At 37.1% G+C, this 18,655-nt stretch overlaps 3 protein-coding genes and 2 pseudogenes across 9 annotated transcripts; 1 reads left to right on the forward strand and 4 right to left on the reverse strand.

The window, feature by feature from the left end:
- Positions 1-58: 58 nt before the first annotated feature.
- Positions 59-2,748, forward strand: LOC104717977 (cysteine-rich receptor-like protein kinase 24). The gene is made up of 7 exons (XM_010435617.2): positions 59-866; positions 1,014-1,133; positions 1,252-1,373; positions 1,465-1,675; positions 1,769-2,006; positions 2,087-2,240; positions 2,339-2,748. Exons 1-7 carry the CDS (start codon positions 116-118, stop codon positions 2,660-2,662), a joined length of 1,920 nt encoding a protein of 639 aa, XP_010433919.2. The 5' UTR covers positions 59-115; the 3' UTR covers positions 2,663-2,748.
- LOC109126945 (cysteine-rich receptor-like protein kinase 19) lies at positions 2,739-6,317 on the reverse strand. 4 transcript variants are annotated; one of them, XM_087470703.1, is made up of 8 exons: positions 5,817-6,317; positions 5,031-5,636; positions 4,752-4,925; positions 4,537-4,658; positions 3,880-4,090; positions 3,551-3,788; positions 3,331-3,484; positions 2,739-3,236 (listed from the first exon to the last, which is right to left on the reverse strand). In XM_087470703.1, the coding sequence occupies exons 1-8, from the start codon at positions 6,178-6,180 to the stop codon at positions 2,919-2,921; spliced, it is 2,187 nt and encodes a 728-aa protein (XP_087326829.1). In that variant the 5' UTR covers positions 6,181-6,317; the 3' UTR covers positions 2,739-2,918. The 4 variants fall into 4 exon arrangements, with proteins under 4 accessions (XP_087326829.1, XP_087326827.1, XP_087326828.1 ...); XM_087470701.1 differs by having other exon boundaries at positions 5,031-6,317; XM_087470702.1 differs by having other exon boundaries at positions 4,752-5,636; positions 5,817-6,302.
- Positions 6,318-6,456: 139 nt separating this feature from the next.
- Positions 6,457-9,703, reverse strand: LOC104717978 (cysteine-rich receptor-like protein kinase 19). Of its 3 annotated transcripts, none has more exons than XM_019230916.2 (7): positions 8,762-9,703; positions 8,495-8,632; positions 8,276-8,397; positions 7,561-7,771; positions 7,233-7,470; positions 6,995-7,148; positions 6,457-6,913 (listed from the first exon to the last, which is right to left on the reverse strand). In XM_019230916.2, the coding sequence occupies exons 1-7, from the start codon at positions 9,600-9,602 to the stop codon at positions 6,596-6,598; spliced, it is 2,022 nt and encodes a 673-aa protein (XP_019086461.2). In that variant the 5' UTR covers positions 9,603-9,703; the 3' UTR covers positions 6,457-6,595. The 3 variants fall into 3 exon arrangements, with proteins under 3 accessions (XP_019086461.2, XP_087324467.1, XP_087324465.1); XM_087468341.1 differs by having other exon boundaries at positions 8,276-8,418; positions 8,762-9,646; XM_087468339.1 differs by having other exon boundaries at positions 7,233-7,771.
- A 2,245-nt stretch (positions 9,704-11,948) lies between these two features.
- On the reverse strand, positions 11,949-13,038 carry LOC147935884 (uncharacterized; annotated as a pseudogene).
- A 1,568-nt stretch (positions 13,039-14,606) lies between these two features.
- On the reverse strand, positions 14,607-17,688 carry LOC147935885 (cysteine-rich receptor-like protein kinase 4; annotated as a pseudogene). Its single transcript, XR_015569281.1, has 6 exons — positions 16,819-17,688; positions 16,550-16,687; positions 16,346-16,467; positions 15,435-15,977; positions 15,201-15,354; positions 14,607-15,107 (listed from the first exon to the last, which is right to left on the reverse strand). The product of XR_015569281.1 is annotated as a cysteine-rich receptor-like protein kinase 4 (transcript).
- Positions 17,689-18,655: the final 967 nt, after the last annotated feature.

Here is an 18,655-nt window from a genome sequence, read left to right on the forward strand (position 1 = left end):
AGATACTAAAATGAAATCCCTGAGTCGTACATAATACTATTAAACGATTATATATTCCAAGATTAAACGATTTTGATTTTCATACATCAAAACACACAAAGGGAAAAAGAATAAAATGGTCAAGTTGTCAGTAATCTTCTGGTTTGTGCTCTTAAGCTTTTGTCATGTCGTCTCTGCACGTATATGTCTCGAAGGATCTGGTTTTTTCACACCAAATGATACATACGACTTAAACCGCCGAGCCTTGCTTTCTTCACTTCCTTCTAATGTCATAGCTAATGATGACTTCTACTACACGACAACGACCGGGGAATATCCAAACAGAGCATACGGTTTAGGGATGTGTGTGCCAGGCACGGATGCACACACTTGTTCTGATTGTATCATCACTTCGACTGCTATATTGTTGCATAATTGTACTAATCAGAGAGAAGCTATAGACTGGAGAATGGATAGTAGAACAGTTTGTCTTGTACGCTACTCAAACCGTTACTTTTATGGATCCCTTGGTATGGAGAGTCTGCGGAGTGATAACTTTACTAGAGATCTCGAAGCTAACTCGACGGATTTAGATATCACATGGGAAGCTATGATGACTGATGTGATAAAACAAGCTTCCTTTTTGTATTATGCAGCCCGAATACGAAAGCTTGAGTCGACTGACTCCCCCATTTACGGTTTTGGGCAATGTAGTAAAGACTTATCTCTTAAAAACTGCACCAGGTGTCTACAACAAAACGTGATTGAATATAGGTCGTGTTGCAGTGGGAGACAAGGAGGCATTATTTCTAGGCCAAGCTGTTTCATTCGATGGGAGATTTATCCGTTCTTGGGACTTTTCGATAGTATTCCTCCTCGTCAAAAAGGTAAGGCCATGTGTCCATGTGTTTGCAATCCTTGTTGTGGTCAGGTCATATGATTATAAGTTAATAGCCATACCTAACTATGTTTTGAAGCTTTTTATGCTCTGTTCTTGGTTTGGAAACCAAAACTTATTCCTTGGGTTCGTGCAGATGGCAGAAGCATTTCTACTGGAACTATTGTGGCAGTTGTCGTTGTTCCCATCTTATTGCTTACTCTAGGATTTGTTCTTTGGAAGAGGAGAAGAGCGTACAAAGCAAAGAAAACTAAAAGTGAGTTTTCTCATGTTTTGGAAACATTAGTACGTTGAGGGTTAAAACACTCCCAAAATGTATTTAAATCGACGTAGATCTACAATAAACACTATATATGCATGCTTTTGTTCTGCAGCTGCGGATGATATTACAACTTCAGGTTCGCTTCAATTTGAGTTCAAAGAAATTGAAGCTGCCACAAGTAATTTTCATAATATTAACAAACTTGGTCATGGTGGATTTGGTGAAGTTTACAAGGTATAAGTTTGTCCCTAGTACTTTTTTTTTGTGTTAATTAGAAAGAAAAACATTTTCTGATAAATCATATGAAGATCATATTAATCCACAGGGAACGTTTCCGGATGGAACAGAAGTTGCAGTGAAAAGGTTGTCTAAAACGTCGGGACAAGGTGAAGAAGAGTTCAAGAACGAGGTATTTCTTGTAGCAAAGCTTCAACATAGAAATCTTGTTAGGCTTCTCGGGTATTCTGTCAAAGGAGATGAAAAGATATTAGTCTACGAGTTTTTGCCCAACAAAAGTCTCGATCACTTCCTCTTTGGTAAGACAAGAAAGAAGGGCTCATATTCTCTCAAACCTTAGTTCTTGATCTCATATATATAGTCTAATTGTTTGGTATATGGGATTTGTGCAGACCCGTTAAAGAAGGGTCAACTGGATTGGACAAGACGATACAACATTATCGAGGGAATTACTCGAGGGATTTTGTATCTTCATCAAGATGCACGGCTCACAATCATACACCGTGATCTCAAAGCGGGTAACATTCTCTTAGATGCCGATATGAACCCAAAAATCGCAGATTTTGGTGTGGCTAGAAATTTCAGAGTGGACCAAACTGAAGCTACCACAGGAAGAGTAGTTGGAACATTGTAAGGAATTGTCCATTTTACTCTGTCTGTCCTTATTGTTGTTGATAAAACTGAAAGTGATATGACGCTGTATTTTGCAGTGGTTACATGCCACCCGAATATGTGACGAATGGGCATTTCTCGACTAAATCTGATGTGTATAGCTTTGGAGTATTGGTTCTGGAGATCATAGGTGGCAAAAAGAATAGTAGCTTCAACGAACAAGATGGCTCAATAAGCAACTTGGTCACATATGTTAGTAAATTCCCAATTCCATCTCAAACTTTTTTCTAGTTCTCTTAGCAACGATCATGGCTCTCAACATTTAGTTTCTTGATATATGACTTGTATAGGTATGGAGGCTTTGGAACACTGAATCATTGTTGGAACTGGTAGACGCAGCCATGGGGGAGAATTATGATAGAAATGAAGTCATTAGATGCATTCACATCGGGTTGTTATGTGTTCAAGAAAATCCTGCCGATCGTCCAACGATGTCTACAGTATTTCATATGCTCACTAATACTTCAATTACTCTTCATGTGCCTCAACCACCAGGATTTGTCTTTAGGGTCAGATCCAAACCAAACCCATTAGCCGAGAGATTGCAGCCTGGTCGGTCTACTAGCATGTCTTTTGCTTGTTCTGTATCGATCACATGTCTTAGCCCTCGCTGAAAGCAGGGCTAAGTTTGATATGTATCAAAACCAAATATGCTAAACATGCGCATATTATTTGATTTATCTAACATGATTTGTAATGATTCTCTGTTTCCCATTCTTCATAAACTTTAGTGTGTCATCATAATCTTACTAGGAAGACATGTTAATTTACATGAATCTTTGTTCATAGTCCAAGCTTAATAGTCTAGAATCATATAGCACAATGGAAGCATATAGCACAAGCTTAATTTTAGTGAATATAGTTTTGTCTTCAACGAGGAGCAACGCTAGTAATGGAAGCATCATCGATTGAACAGGGAGCAAGCCTATCCACAGATGTAGCAACTTCTCTTACTCGATCATGCCTACCCCTAAAGAAAAATCCAGGTTGTTTAGGCACGGCGAGAGCTATCGAGCTAGTAGTGAGCATTTGGACGATTGCTGACATAGTTGGACGATCTTCAACATCTTCTTGAACACAGAGTAAAGCGATATGGATGCACCTGGTTATTACATTTATTTGATAGTTATCTCCAAAGGATGGATCCACAAGCTCTAACGGCGACCCATTGCTCCATAATCTCCAAGTCTATTAAACATTCAACATTTTCATAATATGTACTCAGGTCAAATCAAAGAAAGCATTATTTTTTTTTTTTTAAGTTTTAAGGCTATATACTCACATATGTAACCAAGTTACCAACACTACCATCCAACTGATAGAGACTACTGTTCTTCATGCCGTTTATAATCTCAAGAACTAAGACCCCAAAACTATATACATCTGATTTCATGGAGAAGTGGCCGTACATCGCATACTCAGGAGACATGTAACCACTGCCACAAGTCTTAGTTTTTGTGTTGAGTGAAAGAAATGAAATGAATGGGAAGAGCAATACTTACTAAGTTCCAACTACTCTTTTTGTATTGGCTTCCGTTTGGTCCATCCCAAAAATTCTCGCCATTCCAAAATCTGCAACTTTCGGATTCATATCATCGTCCAAAAGGATGTTGCCTGCTTTGAGATCACGGTGTATAATTGTGAGTCGTGAATCATGGTGAAGATAAAGAATGCCTTTAGCAATTCCTCCAATGATCTTGTACCGTCTTGCCCAGTCAAGCTGGATCTGCATTCTAGAGTCTACACAAATCGTATTTACAATGTTAGTGTAACAAAAAATGGTATGCATTTTGAAAATTATATCTTAGGCTAAGTATCGAATTTAACTGACCAAAGAGGAAGTAATCAAGACTTTTGTTGCGCAAAAACTCATAGACAAGTATTTTCTCATCTCCTTCTAAACAATAACCAAGCAGCTTTACCAAATTTCTATGCTGGAGCTTTGCAACAACAACAACTTCGTTTTTGAATTCTCTTTCACCTTGTCCTGATGTATTTGATAGCCTTTTCACGGCAACTTGTACTCCACTAGGAAATGTAGCCTGTAAGAGTAGTTTATTTTAAAAATAATTCATAAGTATATGGATTGTGTCTAAAGTTAAATATGAAAATGAAGAAGTAATCAAGTGGAATTATGTCAGTTTGTTTTGTTCCACAACGATTATACAAATATTGTTTGCACTTAATCCCATATATCTCAATGCTTAACATATGTGTGTGAGATTTGATTTGGAACAGGGGAAAAACAGAGTATTGTGGGGGGGGGGGGGGGAGGTCATCATTTGTATTGTGGTGAACACACACGTTACAGTGGTTTACAAACAATTTGTCAAAAACTTCACCACTCTATTGGTTTCAAATGTTAAGCCAACATGATATGTTTTGACTTAAACTGAGAGAATTATAAGGCAACGATTTACACAGCATAGAAACCGTTTCCAGAGATTAAAATTGTAGATAAACACCTTATACAATGGTATAATAATACCTTGTAGACTTGGCCGAATCCACCTTGACCGAGTTTGTTAGTTTCCGAAAATTTATCTGTTGCTGCCTCAATTGCCCTAAAATCAAACTGAAGTGAGCCTGCAGTCTTAATATCATTCCCATCTGTAGAAATAACCACAACAGCTTAATTAGGATAAGAGCACAACAAAATATTCATCCGAACTGAAAAGATAGTTTTATCATTGGAGTCTTTACCTCCAGCTAGTGGTTCTGTCTCATGAATCGTCCTTTTTCTCTTAGTCCGGAAACTAAAAACAGCTACGGAGAGAAGAAAAAGGACGGTGATTGGAACAACAACAGCGGTGATTATGAAGGAGGTTTTTTTGCCCCCTCCTGTATTGACATGCATAGTTTGTATCAGATCACCACCTATTATTATCAAAAAAAAGTTCACCACCCTTGTTTTATCTTTGAAAGTCTCAAAATAAAACTTTTGCTGAAACATGTAATCAAAGGAAAATAGAATGTTCAGACGTGCTGATATTGGTGGTGGTGGTGGTGGAGAAGGAGCTGAAGCCGGTGGAAGGGCTGATATTGGCGGTGTTTGGATGGCGCTCTCGTTGTAGAACGGGTAAAGTTCGTACCTTACACTACAACTCGGCCAAAAAAGTCTTCCTCCAATCCTTTGAAGATGCATTCCATCGATGCAACTTTGCAAACAGTCTATGCAGTCTTGTCTTTTAAGATCAGGAGTGCACTGAAGCAGCCCGTACAAAGTCTGGTATGCGGTGAATGCGGTCTTTACCGTAGAGAATCTTCTTGCATCGTTGCCTGCTTCAATTGAAGCTTTCCTCATCGCGGACGACACAAAACTTATGAACCCGTCTATTTGATTTTGAATAGTAGAAATATTATTAAGGTTCATCATGAGTAATCGTCTTTCGTACGTAATGGTCGAGAGTATACTCTTGTTAGAGTATCTGAGCATACACTCATCGTAATAAACCACGACATCTCTCTCCTTAGGACACCGATTTAAAGTGTCTTTGACGGCAAAGGTGACGCAGCTACGGCAAACTTCCGGCGAAAAGTCACCACGACAGAGGAAAAGACCGGTGACCCTGTCGGGGGCTTGTCCTACTGTGGCGTTTTGGAATCCGGTGGAGTAAGGGACGTTACGGTAAGAAAGAGATGACAAAACGGTTATGAGATTGGTAAAGTAAGTGCTGTTACTTGTGTAAGTTGTTGTATTTGGACAATAGTGATATATGTAAGAAGGACTTTCAACAGAAATTCTGAAGGCAGAGTATCTGAGCGTACACTGATAGTATTCGAGCGTGACCTCCCTCTGATTCGGACACCGAATTAAGGTGTCCTTGACGGCAAAGGCGACGCAGCTACGGCAAACTTCTGGCGAGACAACTGTACTGCAATCGAAAACTCCGGTGACACTGTCAGGAGGTTTCCCCACGGTGACGTTCTGGGATCCGGTGGAGTAGGAGATGTTGGGGGAAGAGAGAACGGAAAAAAGGTATTTGAGGTTTTTGAAGAAAGTGCTGTTTCTGGAGAAAGTTGTCGTGTTGTTACAGACATGGGATATGTAAATAGGATTTTGAGCAGAAATTTTGAAGCTAATGAGAAAGGAGAAAAGGAAAAGGAAGATGAAAGAGGCGCGAGAAGACATAATTGGTTTCCTTCGATTGGTGTTTTATCATTGCTTGAGAATCCGATTTATGAAATATATTTTGATTTTTGTTCTCTCTGTGAAACAGAGGCTTTTTTCCAGAGTGACGAGGAAAAATCGAAGTCAAGGTAAACGGTATTTTGTAAGCATGCTCTTTTAGGTTATATAGTGTGTGTGATTCGGGCTGAGAATAGTATTGATAAAAGTAAGTCTTCAGAGTTCTAACAAGCAAGTCTCGGCTTCTTTTTCTTCCTTTTAACGGACTAGTCAATTGAGTTAGCTGAATCCTTGTTTTGCACATAAAGAAAATAAAAAATGTAACCAGTTTAACTTAGACGACTTTTCTGTTCACTGTCAATCTTAATTGGCTAGAATCATATATCACAGAAGTTGGGATTTATGAAAAGTTTTGTCTTCAACGAGGAGCTAAACAAGTGATGGAAGCTTCGTCGACGGAACAGAGAGCAAATGTATCCATAGATGGACCTGCTCGTTCTGCTTGTTCATGCTTGCTTCGGAAGAAAAATCCAGGTGGTCTAGGCACGGCGAGAGCGATTGAGCTAGTAGTGAGCATTTGGACGATCGTTGACATAGTTGGACGATCTTCAACATCTTCTTGAACACAGAGTAAAGCGATATGGATGCATCTGGTAATTTCGCGTGTTTGATAGTTATCTCCAAAAGACGGATCCACAAGCTCTAATGGCGCCCCATTCCTCCATAGTCTCCAAGTCTATTGAACAGTTTAACAATAAGAACTTATATCGTACAAAAAGCACAAAAAAAATTGGAAGTCTTAAGGGTGTATACTCACATATGTAACCAGATTTCCAGCATTACCATCCATTTGATACAGGCTACTGTTCTTCTTGCAGCTTATAATTTCAAGAACTAATACGCCAAAACTATAAACATCTGATTTCATTGAGAATTGGCCGTACATGGCATATTCGGGGGACATGTAACCACTGAAACAATGCTTACATTTTTGAGTTAATATAGATGCATATTAAAGTGTACAGAGGCAATCATGGCAAGAGAAAAAAACTTACTAGGTTCCAACTACTTTTCTCGTATTGGCTTCTATCTGATCCATTTCGAAAATTCTGGCCATTCCAAAATCTGCAACTTTGGGGTTCATATCAGCGTCCAAGAGGATGTTACCCGCTTTGAGGTCACGATGTATGATTGTGAGTCGTGAATCTTGATGAAGATATAGAATTCCTCTAGCAATTCCTCCTATGATCTTGTATCGTATGGTCCAGTCGAGCTGGCTCTGCATCGTAGAGTCTTCGCAATTCACAATTAAAATGTTATTAACAAAGAATGGCACGCAGTTTTTAAAACATATCTTTAGGCCAAATATTAAAGTTAACTGACCAAAGAGGAAGTAATCAAGACTTTTGTTGGGCACAAACTCGTACACAAGTATTTTCTCATCTCCTTCTAAACAATAACCAAGCAGCTTTACCAAATTTCTATGCTGGAGCTTTGCAACAACAACAACTTCGTTTTCGAACTCTCTTTCACCTTGTCCTGATGTCTTCGATAGCCTCTTCACCGCAACTTGTGCTCCACTAGGAAATGTACCCTACAAGAGTAGTTTATTGTTAAATATGGGAAGGCTGCAAGTTAGTACTCGTAACAATTGAAAAAAAAAGATAATTAAGGACTGGAGTTTGCTCAGCTCTGTACATTAGGGAATGAGAATGAGTTGTCTGTGATGGTAAAGAAATATTATAAGGTTGTTGCACTTGATGCTCAAAGTATTTGTGTTTGAGTTGGTTTAAACACAGGGGAAACAGAGTATTTACATGATTATTTAAGTGGTGAAACATAAAAAAGAAGAAGTTATTTGTGGTTTTGGTTCGAAACAACTCATGTTAAGAGTTTTTCAAACACCTCACCACTCTTTCGGTTCCCAGTATCAAGCTTTACACCATTTTCTTCAGTTCAAAATAGAGAGAGAGTGGTGAGGTGCTTGACAATGGTTCACACAACTCAGAACATTTCCAAGGTTTAAAACACTAAACTATTTATCGATAAATACCTACAGTGGAATCCCTAGGCCCTAGCTATGCAATGGTAATAGTACCTTGTAAACTTCACCAAATCCACCTTCACCAAGCTTGTTACTCTGCGAAAAATTATGTGTTGCTGCCTCTATCACCTTAAAATCAAACTGAAGTGACCCTGCTGTTGTAAGATCATCTCTGTCTGTAGAAACAATTTCAACAACTGAATTAAAAATAATAACATAGTAGAATAACCACTGGAACTAATAACATAGACATTATGAGAAGAGTCTTTATACCTCCAGCTAGTGGTTCTGTCCCATAAATCGTCCTTTTTCTCTTAGTCCGGAAATAAAAAACAGCTATGAAAAGAAGAAAAAGGACGGTGATTGGAACAACAACAGCGATAACTATGACAGAGGAGTTTCGGCCTTCTCCTGTATTGACATATATTACATATAGTTTGTATTAGATCACCACATATCAACCCTTGCTTTAGCATATCTTGGAATGTCTCAAAAACAAAGCTGTGCTTAAACATTTAACTGAAAAGAGAATGGCCAGACCAGGTCGTGGTGGTTGAGGAGCTGAAGCCGGTGGAAGGGCTGATATTGGTGGTGTTTCAATTGCGCTTTCGTTGTAGAAAGGGTAAACCTCGTACCTTGCATTACAACTCGGATAATTAAATCTTGCTCCGATTTGATAAAGAGGTATTCTATCAATGGAACTTTGCAAACAGCTTAAGCAGTCTTGTCTTGTAAGATCCGGAGTGCACTGAAGTAACCCGTATACTGTCTGGAGTTCGGTTAAATAGATCTTTATCGTACTCAATTTTCTAGAACTGTTGGCTGCTTCGAGGGCTGCTCTGTTCATGGTAAACGACATCAAACCTACAAACTGCTCTATTTGATTTTGATTAGAAGAAATATTATTCGTGTTGTCCATGAGTAAATATCCGTTGTACGTAACGGTCGATAGAATATTCTTGTGAGAGTATCTGAGAATGCACTCCTCGTAATACAACACGGCTTCTCTCTCATTTGGACACTGTTTTAAGGATTCGCTAACGGAGTAGGCGACGCAGCTACGGCAAACTTCCGCCGACACGTCTCCGCGGCAGAGGAAAAGTCCTGTGACCTTGTCGGGGGCTTGTCCGGCCGTGGCGGTTCGGAAACCGGTGGAGTAAGAGGCGTTACGGGAAGAGAGAGAGGACAATAGGGTATTGAGATTGGTGAAGTAAGTGTCGTTTCTTGTGAAAGTTTTCGTGTTTGAACAATTACGATTCAGGTAATAAGGATTTTGAGCGGAAGCTCTGAAGATAGTGAGGAAAAAGAAAAAGAAAAGGAAAAGGAAAATGAAAGAGGCGCGAGAAGATATGATTAATTTTCTTCGGTTGGTGTTTATCATAGCTAAGAATCCGATATCTGAAATAAGGAAATTGATTTGTTGTTCTCTCTGTGATAGATTTAGCGTGAAATAGAGCGTTTTGTTTTTACGAGTAACGAGGAAAAATCAAAGTCAAGGACTCAAGGTAAACGGTCTTTTGTAAGAAAGCTCGTGTTGCTATAGACAAGAAATCAAAGCAGGACTTTTATTCGGGAAAAGTAGTACATCAATAATTAATCTCCTCTAAATGCACAAGCCACAATCTAATGACCATCGTTTATAGCATTTGAGGGACTAAGTCACTAGGAATGCATAAAATTTTCTAAGTTAAGTAAATAAAAATTGGGGTTTTAAACTAACAACTTAAGATGCAAATGAAATACAAAAACCAAAAGCAATTAATCAACCTAAGCAAGTGTCTAAGCTACACAATTACCCATAAACATAAAGCATTCACAAAATTAATAACAAATATGTAATTTATGAAAGTCAACAAAAAAATCAAAAGACAAAAATGCAAAGATGATAGGCCTTTGGGTTAAGGTTATTCATTTGGGTGATCAGATTCTAGTCTAAAATGTTAATACAATCAATATTTGCTAATCCGTTGGCCTTACATCATAATCTAGACTAATCCATTTGCATGATATTAATCCTTTCATTAATCAACAACAACTTCCATTCACAATCGAATTATCAATGAGCATTAATTCCAAGCCTAACTAACCACCTAGCAACCTCATCAGTTTCCATCGGCTAGAAATGCTAAGCACTCACTAACTTAATTCTATAGGAAATTTTATCGAACACTTCTGGACGTGAAACTTTCTCTGATCTAGACTTGCTCAATCAAGACTAATCTAGCACGAAGAACACCATAGAGAGTAAGGATCTACGAAAATTAAGTCCTAAGCATCACAAAGCATCACTTAGTCACCCTAATACACTTAGGCTCTGTTCTTTTGGCGAACTAGACGCAATATATGGATACAATATCAAGACGCAGTATCTGGACGCAACATCTAAATGATGTTCATTTTTTTTTTGGTTCATGCGTCCAGAAATTGTATTTCGATGCAGTTATATTTCTTTTGTAATTTGATATTTGTAAAATGACCAAAAAACTCTTTATTTTGTGTTGAAGATGTTTTAGTAGTTTTAGTTATGTTTTTAGCTAAATAATTTTCATATTAAATTTAAATAAACATTTAAAACGAAATTATCTTGTTTGACGGGAACATGAGATTTTGCGATTTTGGCGGGAAACAAGATTTTGTGGTTTTGGCTGGAAATGTAATTTTGAATTTTTTGGTGAGAAAATGTAATTTTGGACGAAACATTAGTTGGTGTGAAGAGGTTTTATAAAACATCTGGACAAGGTGAAGAAGAGTTCAAGAACGAAGTGTTTCTTGTAGCAAAGCTTCAACATACAAAACTTGTTAGGCTTCTCGGGTATTCTCTCAAAGGAGATGAAAAGATTTTAGTACACGAGTTTTTGCCCAACAAAAGTCTCGACCATTCTCCTTGTAAAAATAAAATAAAATGATAAGGGTGTCTAAGCACTCACTAACTTAATTCATATTAGTGAAGCCTTTCACACAAGCATAGTTAGAACAGAGAGGCAAAACGCAGCTAGAATGTAATGAAAGTAAGTCTTCAAGATTCCATCACTTAAGTCTCGGCTTCAATATCATAGTGTGTGCCAACTGAGTAATCCGGGGCTTCATGACTTCACCTCGTGGTTCCTTAGTCTGTTTTGATGCCTTGGGTCCTGTTCGTTTCACCAGTTAGCATGTTCATTCAAATGATCCATTCAAAAGCTTCATCCAAATGATTCATTTGAATGTCAAATGACTCAAAAAAAAAAATGGTTCATTTGGATGATGCATTTGAATGGAAATGTGTTTGTTTGGTTATTTTACATTCTTATCTAAATGGATTTGATTAGAATAATAACTAAACTACCCATGTTTTGATCTAACAATTTTTTACTCTTAATCTTAACCATATTAATTTTAAGTATTGATCTAAAATATATATACATAAATTTTCATTCAAAACCAAACAAAAACTCTAGAAATCCCAATATAAATTATTTATAACAATTTTTTTATAAGATATAAAACATGTTATGCCAATGTAAATTATTTGTAAATTATTTATAACAATTTTTTATAAGTTTTTACAATAAAGACTTGTGAAGCGAAGGAGAAGCTTCGAGGTTGGAGTCTCAGCAATAGAAAGAGAAACACGATGAAGTTAGGAAAGAAGCTGAACTGCTCAAGAACACGAGCATGGAACATGTCCATCGTTGGCTTAGGATTGAAGCAGAGGAATCACTTTTGGCTTGGAATGGGAAAGAATCTGTCACCAGCATGGAACATGTCCATCGTTTTCATCACCATGATGTTCATATGATTCCACCACTTCCCAATGTAAAAAATCAATATCATCCTCTTGTGAATCTTTGATAAAATTATGGAGAGCCATTGTTGTTGTCACAATCTTAATCCATTTATTCAGCTCATACTTAGGGTGCTTCCTGTCAAGAATTCTCCATTTGGCCTTCCAAACACCAAAGGTTCTCTCAATTATCGATCTCAGACCAGAATGTTTACGGTTAAACAGCTCCCTACTGTTGGTCGGTGGTCCTCCTCTGCTGAACTGGTCTAGGTGATATCTAACTCTGCGATGAGGGCCTAGGTAACCACTTCTAGTTGGATACCCTGCGTCCACTAAATAGTATTTTCCAGGCGGAGGATGAGGGAAAGAAGCTTCTTGTGTAGCACAATATGTTAGCACTTTTGTGTCATATTGCAAGCAAATTCATTGTTGCTTCTGCTTTTCGACCTCTAAATGGCTCTACATTCCCTGATGGAGGACAAACTGGCACATGAGTACCATCAAGGGCACCAATGCAGTCTCTAAAATAAGGCATATACCGGCTATCATTCACTAGAAAAGGACTAACACTTGTCAAATCATCCCTTGTAGGTTTCACTATATCTGCTGCAAGTTTTAATAGAGCACTTAAAACCTCATCCAACTTCCTCTTCATTGTATCGAGTGAATGTTGATATCGCTCAGCTATGACGCGTACAGTTAGATCTTGTGCAACCATCTCTAAGAACATCGCAACACTCTCTTCTAGAAAAATATGGAAAGATCCCTCTAACTTATACTGTTCTGATAGCCTCATACATAAACTCCTAAATGTTGACTGGTTCATGCGTAGAATATCAAAGCATTGTACCTTAGACTCGAACATAAACCGATGCACACGGCACCATCCTTCACCATCAAATACCTCATAAAACTTATATATGATCGATTGTCTTGCAGCATCATTCACATTCTGTTTTCTTATATTTCCTTTAAGCTTCTCATCAATTCTTAGTTGGAGATAGAAACGGGTTTGCTCATCACTCCATGCAAGATTCCTAAGTGATATAAACATACCTTTTTGTAAAAAATCAATCTACACTACAAAACTGCATTAACTAAAATATGAGTTTAGAGGGGAAGATACTCACATCAGTGCCAAGGATTGTTGTCATTGTTTTCCTGAAGAAGATCTATGTCCTACACACACACAAAAAAAACAAATAAGCATCGGTCATTGAAGAAACAAACAAATAAGCAACCAACACCCTCTTTGTTTAGTGTTTGTAAACATAACCATTTAACCCAAATTTCATCATATGTGACAACTAAATTGCAGATGAGAAACCCATAGAGAATATACATGTAATTATACAATAGTCAAGCCAACGACCTAAACCCTCATTCTTAACAAAGAAGAACTAGCGAGAGAGAGATAGAAAACAAACCACCTTTGTAGATACACAATGATACTCAAAACCAGTGAATGAGTGAGACTGCAAAACCAGTGAATGAGTGAGACTGCAAAACCAAAAGAAGAAATCGTGTTTGTTATCAAAACCAGTGAATGAGTGAGACTGCAAAACTACAAACCAGTTTGTGATATCTGATAAGACAAACATCTTTTCTGTTCAAGCATCAAACATCAAACAGAAAAGATAAACAGCTTTTGTATTCACTACATAAACTAGTAATAGCAGTAAAAAAAAACTTCTAGTTATTCAAATCCACCACAACTGAAATCAAAGCAAGCGATGCAGAATCAAAAATAAAGTATAGCAAAGAACAAAATTGTCACATAGGGATATAAATAAACACAAACCCATGTCTAAAAACATTCACAAGATCAAGCCAAATTCAAAACATTCACAAGATCAAGTCAATTTCATTGAGACATTTCATCAAACATGTGGTTTGCATAAAAAACTACAAGCACTAGACTCATCAAACATGTGGTTTGCATCAACAAATACAAGTCTCGACCTAAAACACTTCTAATCATTCAAACATGAACTCATTTCAAACTCTAAAGCAGTATCACCTAAATCATAATTCTCAACTCAAAGAGAGAACAAAACAAATTTGGACAAACCCACCAGCTGAAATCGAAGGAAGCAGATGCAGAATCAAAAATTAAGTATAGCAAACAACAAATATTACACAGAGTTCGATCAAACACCAAAATCTGAGATGATCGAAGCTGTTAGAGAGATCAGAGCTGTTATTGAGAACTTACCAAAATAATGAAGCGATGATGAACGAGAGAGATGATGAAACGATGAAGAGATTCTGAGATTCTGAGAGAATAAAGCTTTGTTGAAGCTTCGAAGCTCAGCTCTTGAGAGCTTCGTCGAAGGAGAGAGGAGAAGAAGAAGAAATAAGTAAATAAGATATTTTTGGGTTGATGTAATTCTTTGGTTTTCTTCAGGATATTTTTGACAATTTCAAATTTTGGCTGAATCAGCTCCATCTAACTACACCAATGAGACTCAGCTAGTTTTTTTAACTTTTTTGGATGAGTTTTTAAAAAATCATTCAACTGATTCATCTAACTGATTTGTTAATTTGGCATAAACAAACATCATTTTTCATCTTCACTTAGATGATTCATCCCAATGAAGAAACGAACAGCACCTTGATCACTGAGATGAATCCTTGTTTAAGGAAACCAAACTTTAAAACATAGTATCATTTACTACATGTTGGGATCATAAAGAAAATAAACAGTGGAAACAGTTTGATTTACACGAATCTTTGTTCATAGTCCAAGCTTAATAGTCTAGAATCATATAGCACAACTTAATTTTAGTGAATATAGTTCTGTCTTCAACGAGGAGCAACACTAGTAATGGAAGCATCATCGATTGAACAGGGAGCAAGCCTATCCACAAATGTAGCAACTTCTCTTACTTGTTCATGCCTACCCCGAAAGAAAAATCCAGGTTGTTTAGGCACGGCGAGAGCTATCGAGCTAGTAGTGAGCATTTGGACGATTGTTGACATAGTTGGATGATCTTCAACATCTTCTTGAACACAGAGTAAAGCGATATGGATGCACCTAGTAATTACATTTATTTGGTAGTTATCTCCAAAGGATGGATCCACAAGCTCTAACGGCGACCCATTGCTCCATAATCTCCAAGTCTATTAAACATTCAACATTTTCATAATATGTACTCTGGTCAAATCAAAGAAAGCATTAAAATTTTTTAAAAAGTTTTAAGGCTCTATACTCACATATGTAACCAAGTTACCAACACTACCATCCAACTGATAGAGACTACTGTTCTTCATGCCGCTTATAATCTCAAGAACTAAGACCCCAAAACTATATACATCTGATTTCATGGAGAAGTGGCCGTACATCACATACTCAGGAGACATGTATCCACTGCCACAATTCTTAATTTTGAGTTGATTGCAACGTATTACGGTCTATAGATCAAATAAATGGCAAGGATCAATACTTACTAAGTTCCAACTACTCTTCTTGTATTGGCTTCCGTTTGGTCCATCCTAAATATTCTCGCCATTCCAAAATCTGCAACTTTCGGGTTCATATCAGCATCCAAGAGGATGTTGCCCGCTTTGAGGTCACGGTGTATAATTGTGAGTCGCGAATCCTGGTGAAGATAAAGAATTCCTCTAGAAATTCCTCCAATAATCTTGTACCGTCTTGTCCAGTCAAGCTGGATTTGCATTGTAGAGTCTACACAAATCGTACGTACTTACAATGTTAGTAACGAAGAGTGGCTTGCAATTTGGAAATTATATCTTAGGCGGCTAATTTTTGAATTTAACAGACCAAAGAGGAATTTAACAGCTTTTGTTGGCCACAAACTCATATACAAGTATCTTTTCCTCTCCTTCCAAACAATATCCTAGGAGTTTGACCAAATTGCGGTGTTGAAGCTTTGCCACAACAATAACTTCGTTTTCGAACTCTCTTTCACCTTGTCCTGATGTCTTCGATAGCCTTTTCACCGCAACTTGTACTCCACTAGGAAATGTACCCTGTAAGAGTAGTTTATTTTTAAAAGGATTCATAAGTATAAGAGTTAGGTTTAAAATTAATCATGAAAATGAAGAAGTACTCAATTGCAATTATGTCAGTTTGTTTTGTTCGACAACGCGATTATAAAAAGATTATAAAACAGATTATTGTGGGGGAGGTCCTCATTTGTATTGTGGTGAAACATACACGTTACTGTGGTTTTGAGCCTAAACAAACAATGTAAAGAATTTGTCAAAAACTTCACGACTCTCTTGGTTACAAATGTTAAGCCTACATGATGTGTTTTGACTTAAAATGACAGAATGGTAAGATGTTTGGCAATGATTAAAATTGTAGATAAACACCTTATACAATGGTATAATATTACCTTGTAGACTTGGCCGAATCCACCTTGACCGAGTTTTTTACTTTCCGAAAAGTTATCTGTTGCTGCCTCAATTGCCCTAAAATCAAATTGAAGTGAGCCTGCACTCTTAATATCATCTCCATCTGTAGAAATAATCACAAAAGCTGAAATTCAGATAAGAACTGAATATTCATTCTAGATGATAAGATAATCATTGGAGTCTACCTCCAGCTAGTGGTTCTGTCTCATGAATCATCCTCTTTCTCTTAGTCCGGAAACAAAAAACAGCAATGAAAACAAGAAAAAGGACGGTGATTGGAATAACAACTGCGATAACTATCACAGATGAGTTTCCACCTTCTCCTGTATTGACATACATAGTCTGTATCAGATGATCACATATAAACCTTTTATTTTAGCATAACTTTGAATATTTGAAAAATAAGGTTGTGCTGAAACATGTAATTAATCATAGGAAAATAGAATGTTCAGACCAGGTCGTGGTGAGGGTATTGAAATTGGCGGTGATGGTGGAGAAGGAGCTGAACCAGGTGGAAGGGCTGATCTTGGTAGTGTTTTATTGCCGGTTTCGTTATAAAACGCAAAAAGCTCGTACCTTGTAATACAATTCGGATAAAGAAGTCTTGCTCCAATTCGGTCAAGAGACATTCGACCGAACGAACGTAGCAAACAGCTCTTGCAGTCCCATCTTGTAAGATCAGGAGTGCACTGAAGCAGCCCGTAAAAAGTCTGCAATGTGGTCAATTCGGTCTTTATCGTATATAATTTTCTAGAACTTTTGGCTGCTTCGGTGATAGCTCGGCTCATCGTGGACGACACCAAATTTATGAACCGCTCTGTTTGATTTTGATTAGAAGAAATATTATTCGGGTTTTGCATAAATACATATCCGTCGTACGTAAGGATCGATAGAATATTCCTGTGAGAGTATCTGAGCATGCACTCATCGTAATAGAGCACGACATCTCTCTCATACGGACACCGAGTTAAGGTTTCGTTAACGGCAAGGGTGACGCATCTACGACATACTTCCGGCGAGTAATCTCCGCGGCAAAGGAAAAGTCCGGTGACCCTGTTGGGGGATTGTCCCGACGTGGCGTTTTGGAATCGGGTGGAGTAAGAGGCGTTACGGGAAGAGAGAGAGAACAAAAGGGTTTTGAGATTGGTGAAGTAAGTGCTGTTTCTTGAGTAAGTTGTCGTATTTGGACAATAACGACCTAGGTAATAAGGATTTTGAGGAGAAGCTTTGAAGCTAGTGAGAAATGAGAACAGGAAAAGGGAGATGAAAGATAACAAAAAAGACATGGTTCGACTGCCATGAGATTTGAGTTTCACATAATGGAGCTCTCTCATTTATAAACTGAATAGTCTTCTTGTCACTCTCTCTCTCTTTGATTAACGTGAAGTAGACGATGGTTTGTATAAGTAAGAAGTCAAAAAGTCAAAGTAAACGATTTTTTTCTTTTTCATTTTTATTAAACAGCATATTTTTTTTTCGGGAAAGTGCCATGTTAAAATTAACTTGCATTTGGATTAAAAAATAGTTATTTGATCAAATGATTTACATAATCACTTGTTGATCAGCATAAAGAGAAACCTTCACAAACACTCTAGCTTGTACAAAGAATAATTCTCTTTATTAATGTTAGGAAACTCTCTCTATATGACTGAGTTGCCTTTGAAAACCAAACCCCTTATAACAATCCATTTTCTGCCCGACATACTAATTTGATCCCAAGTTTCTATTGTTAAAAACTTAAATCTGTACCATTTTACAGTTTAGAGACTTTACAACATAAGACTACAGAGAAACTCACAGTGCTTCTTATTTTTGGAGAAATAAATCAGTTATGGTATGATCACACTTTTGTGTATGTTTACGTAGTTTGCTGAAGCTATTGTTAAGATATAATGAGTCATTAAATGCACTTAAATTGGGTTATTAATTACTAGAAATAGGCTCCCCCGATGCGCAAGATATACTTAATTCTATTTTTATAAATAATGATATATTTTCAATTTAGAAACTTTTTTTTTGAACTGGAATTTTTTTTAATATAAAAATTTTAATTTAAATGTTTAATATTTGTTCCTTTATATATGGTTCTTAATGTTTTGACGTAAAAAAAAAAATACATAACAAATTTTTTTTATTGAAGTAATTAATTCCCTCAAATTTCTGCTATTTGGAATTTTATTGTTTTGTGATAAATTGTTATGTTCTTAGAGTGTCTCCAATTCTACTCTATTTTAAATTCAATCCTTCATTATAGAGTAACATTTCCTCCAATCATACTCTATATCTTACTC

The sequence above is a fragment of the Camelina sativa genome, chromosome 10, assembly GCF_030686135.1.
Source record: "Camelina sativa cultivar CO46 ecotype springtype chromosome 10, ASM3068613v1".
Taxonomy (NCBI): Eukaryota; Viridiplantae; Streptophyta; class Magnoliopsida; order Brassicales; family Brassicaceae; genus Camelina; species Camelina sativa.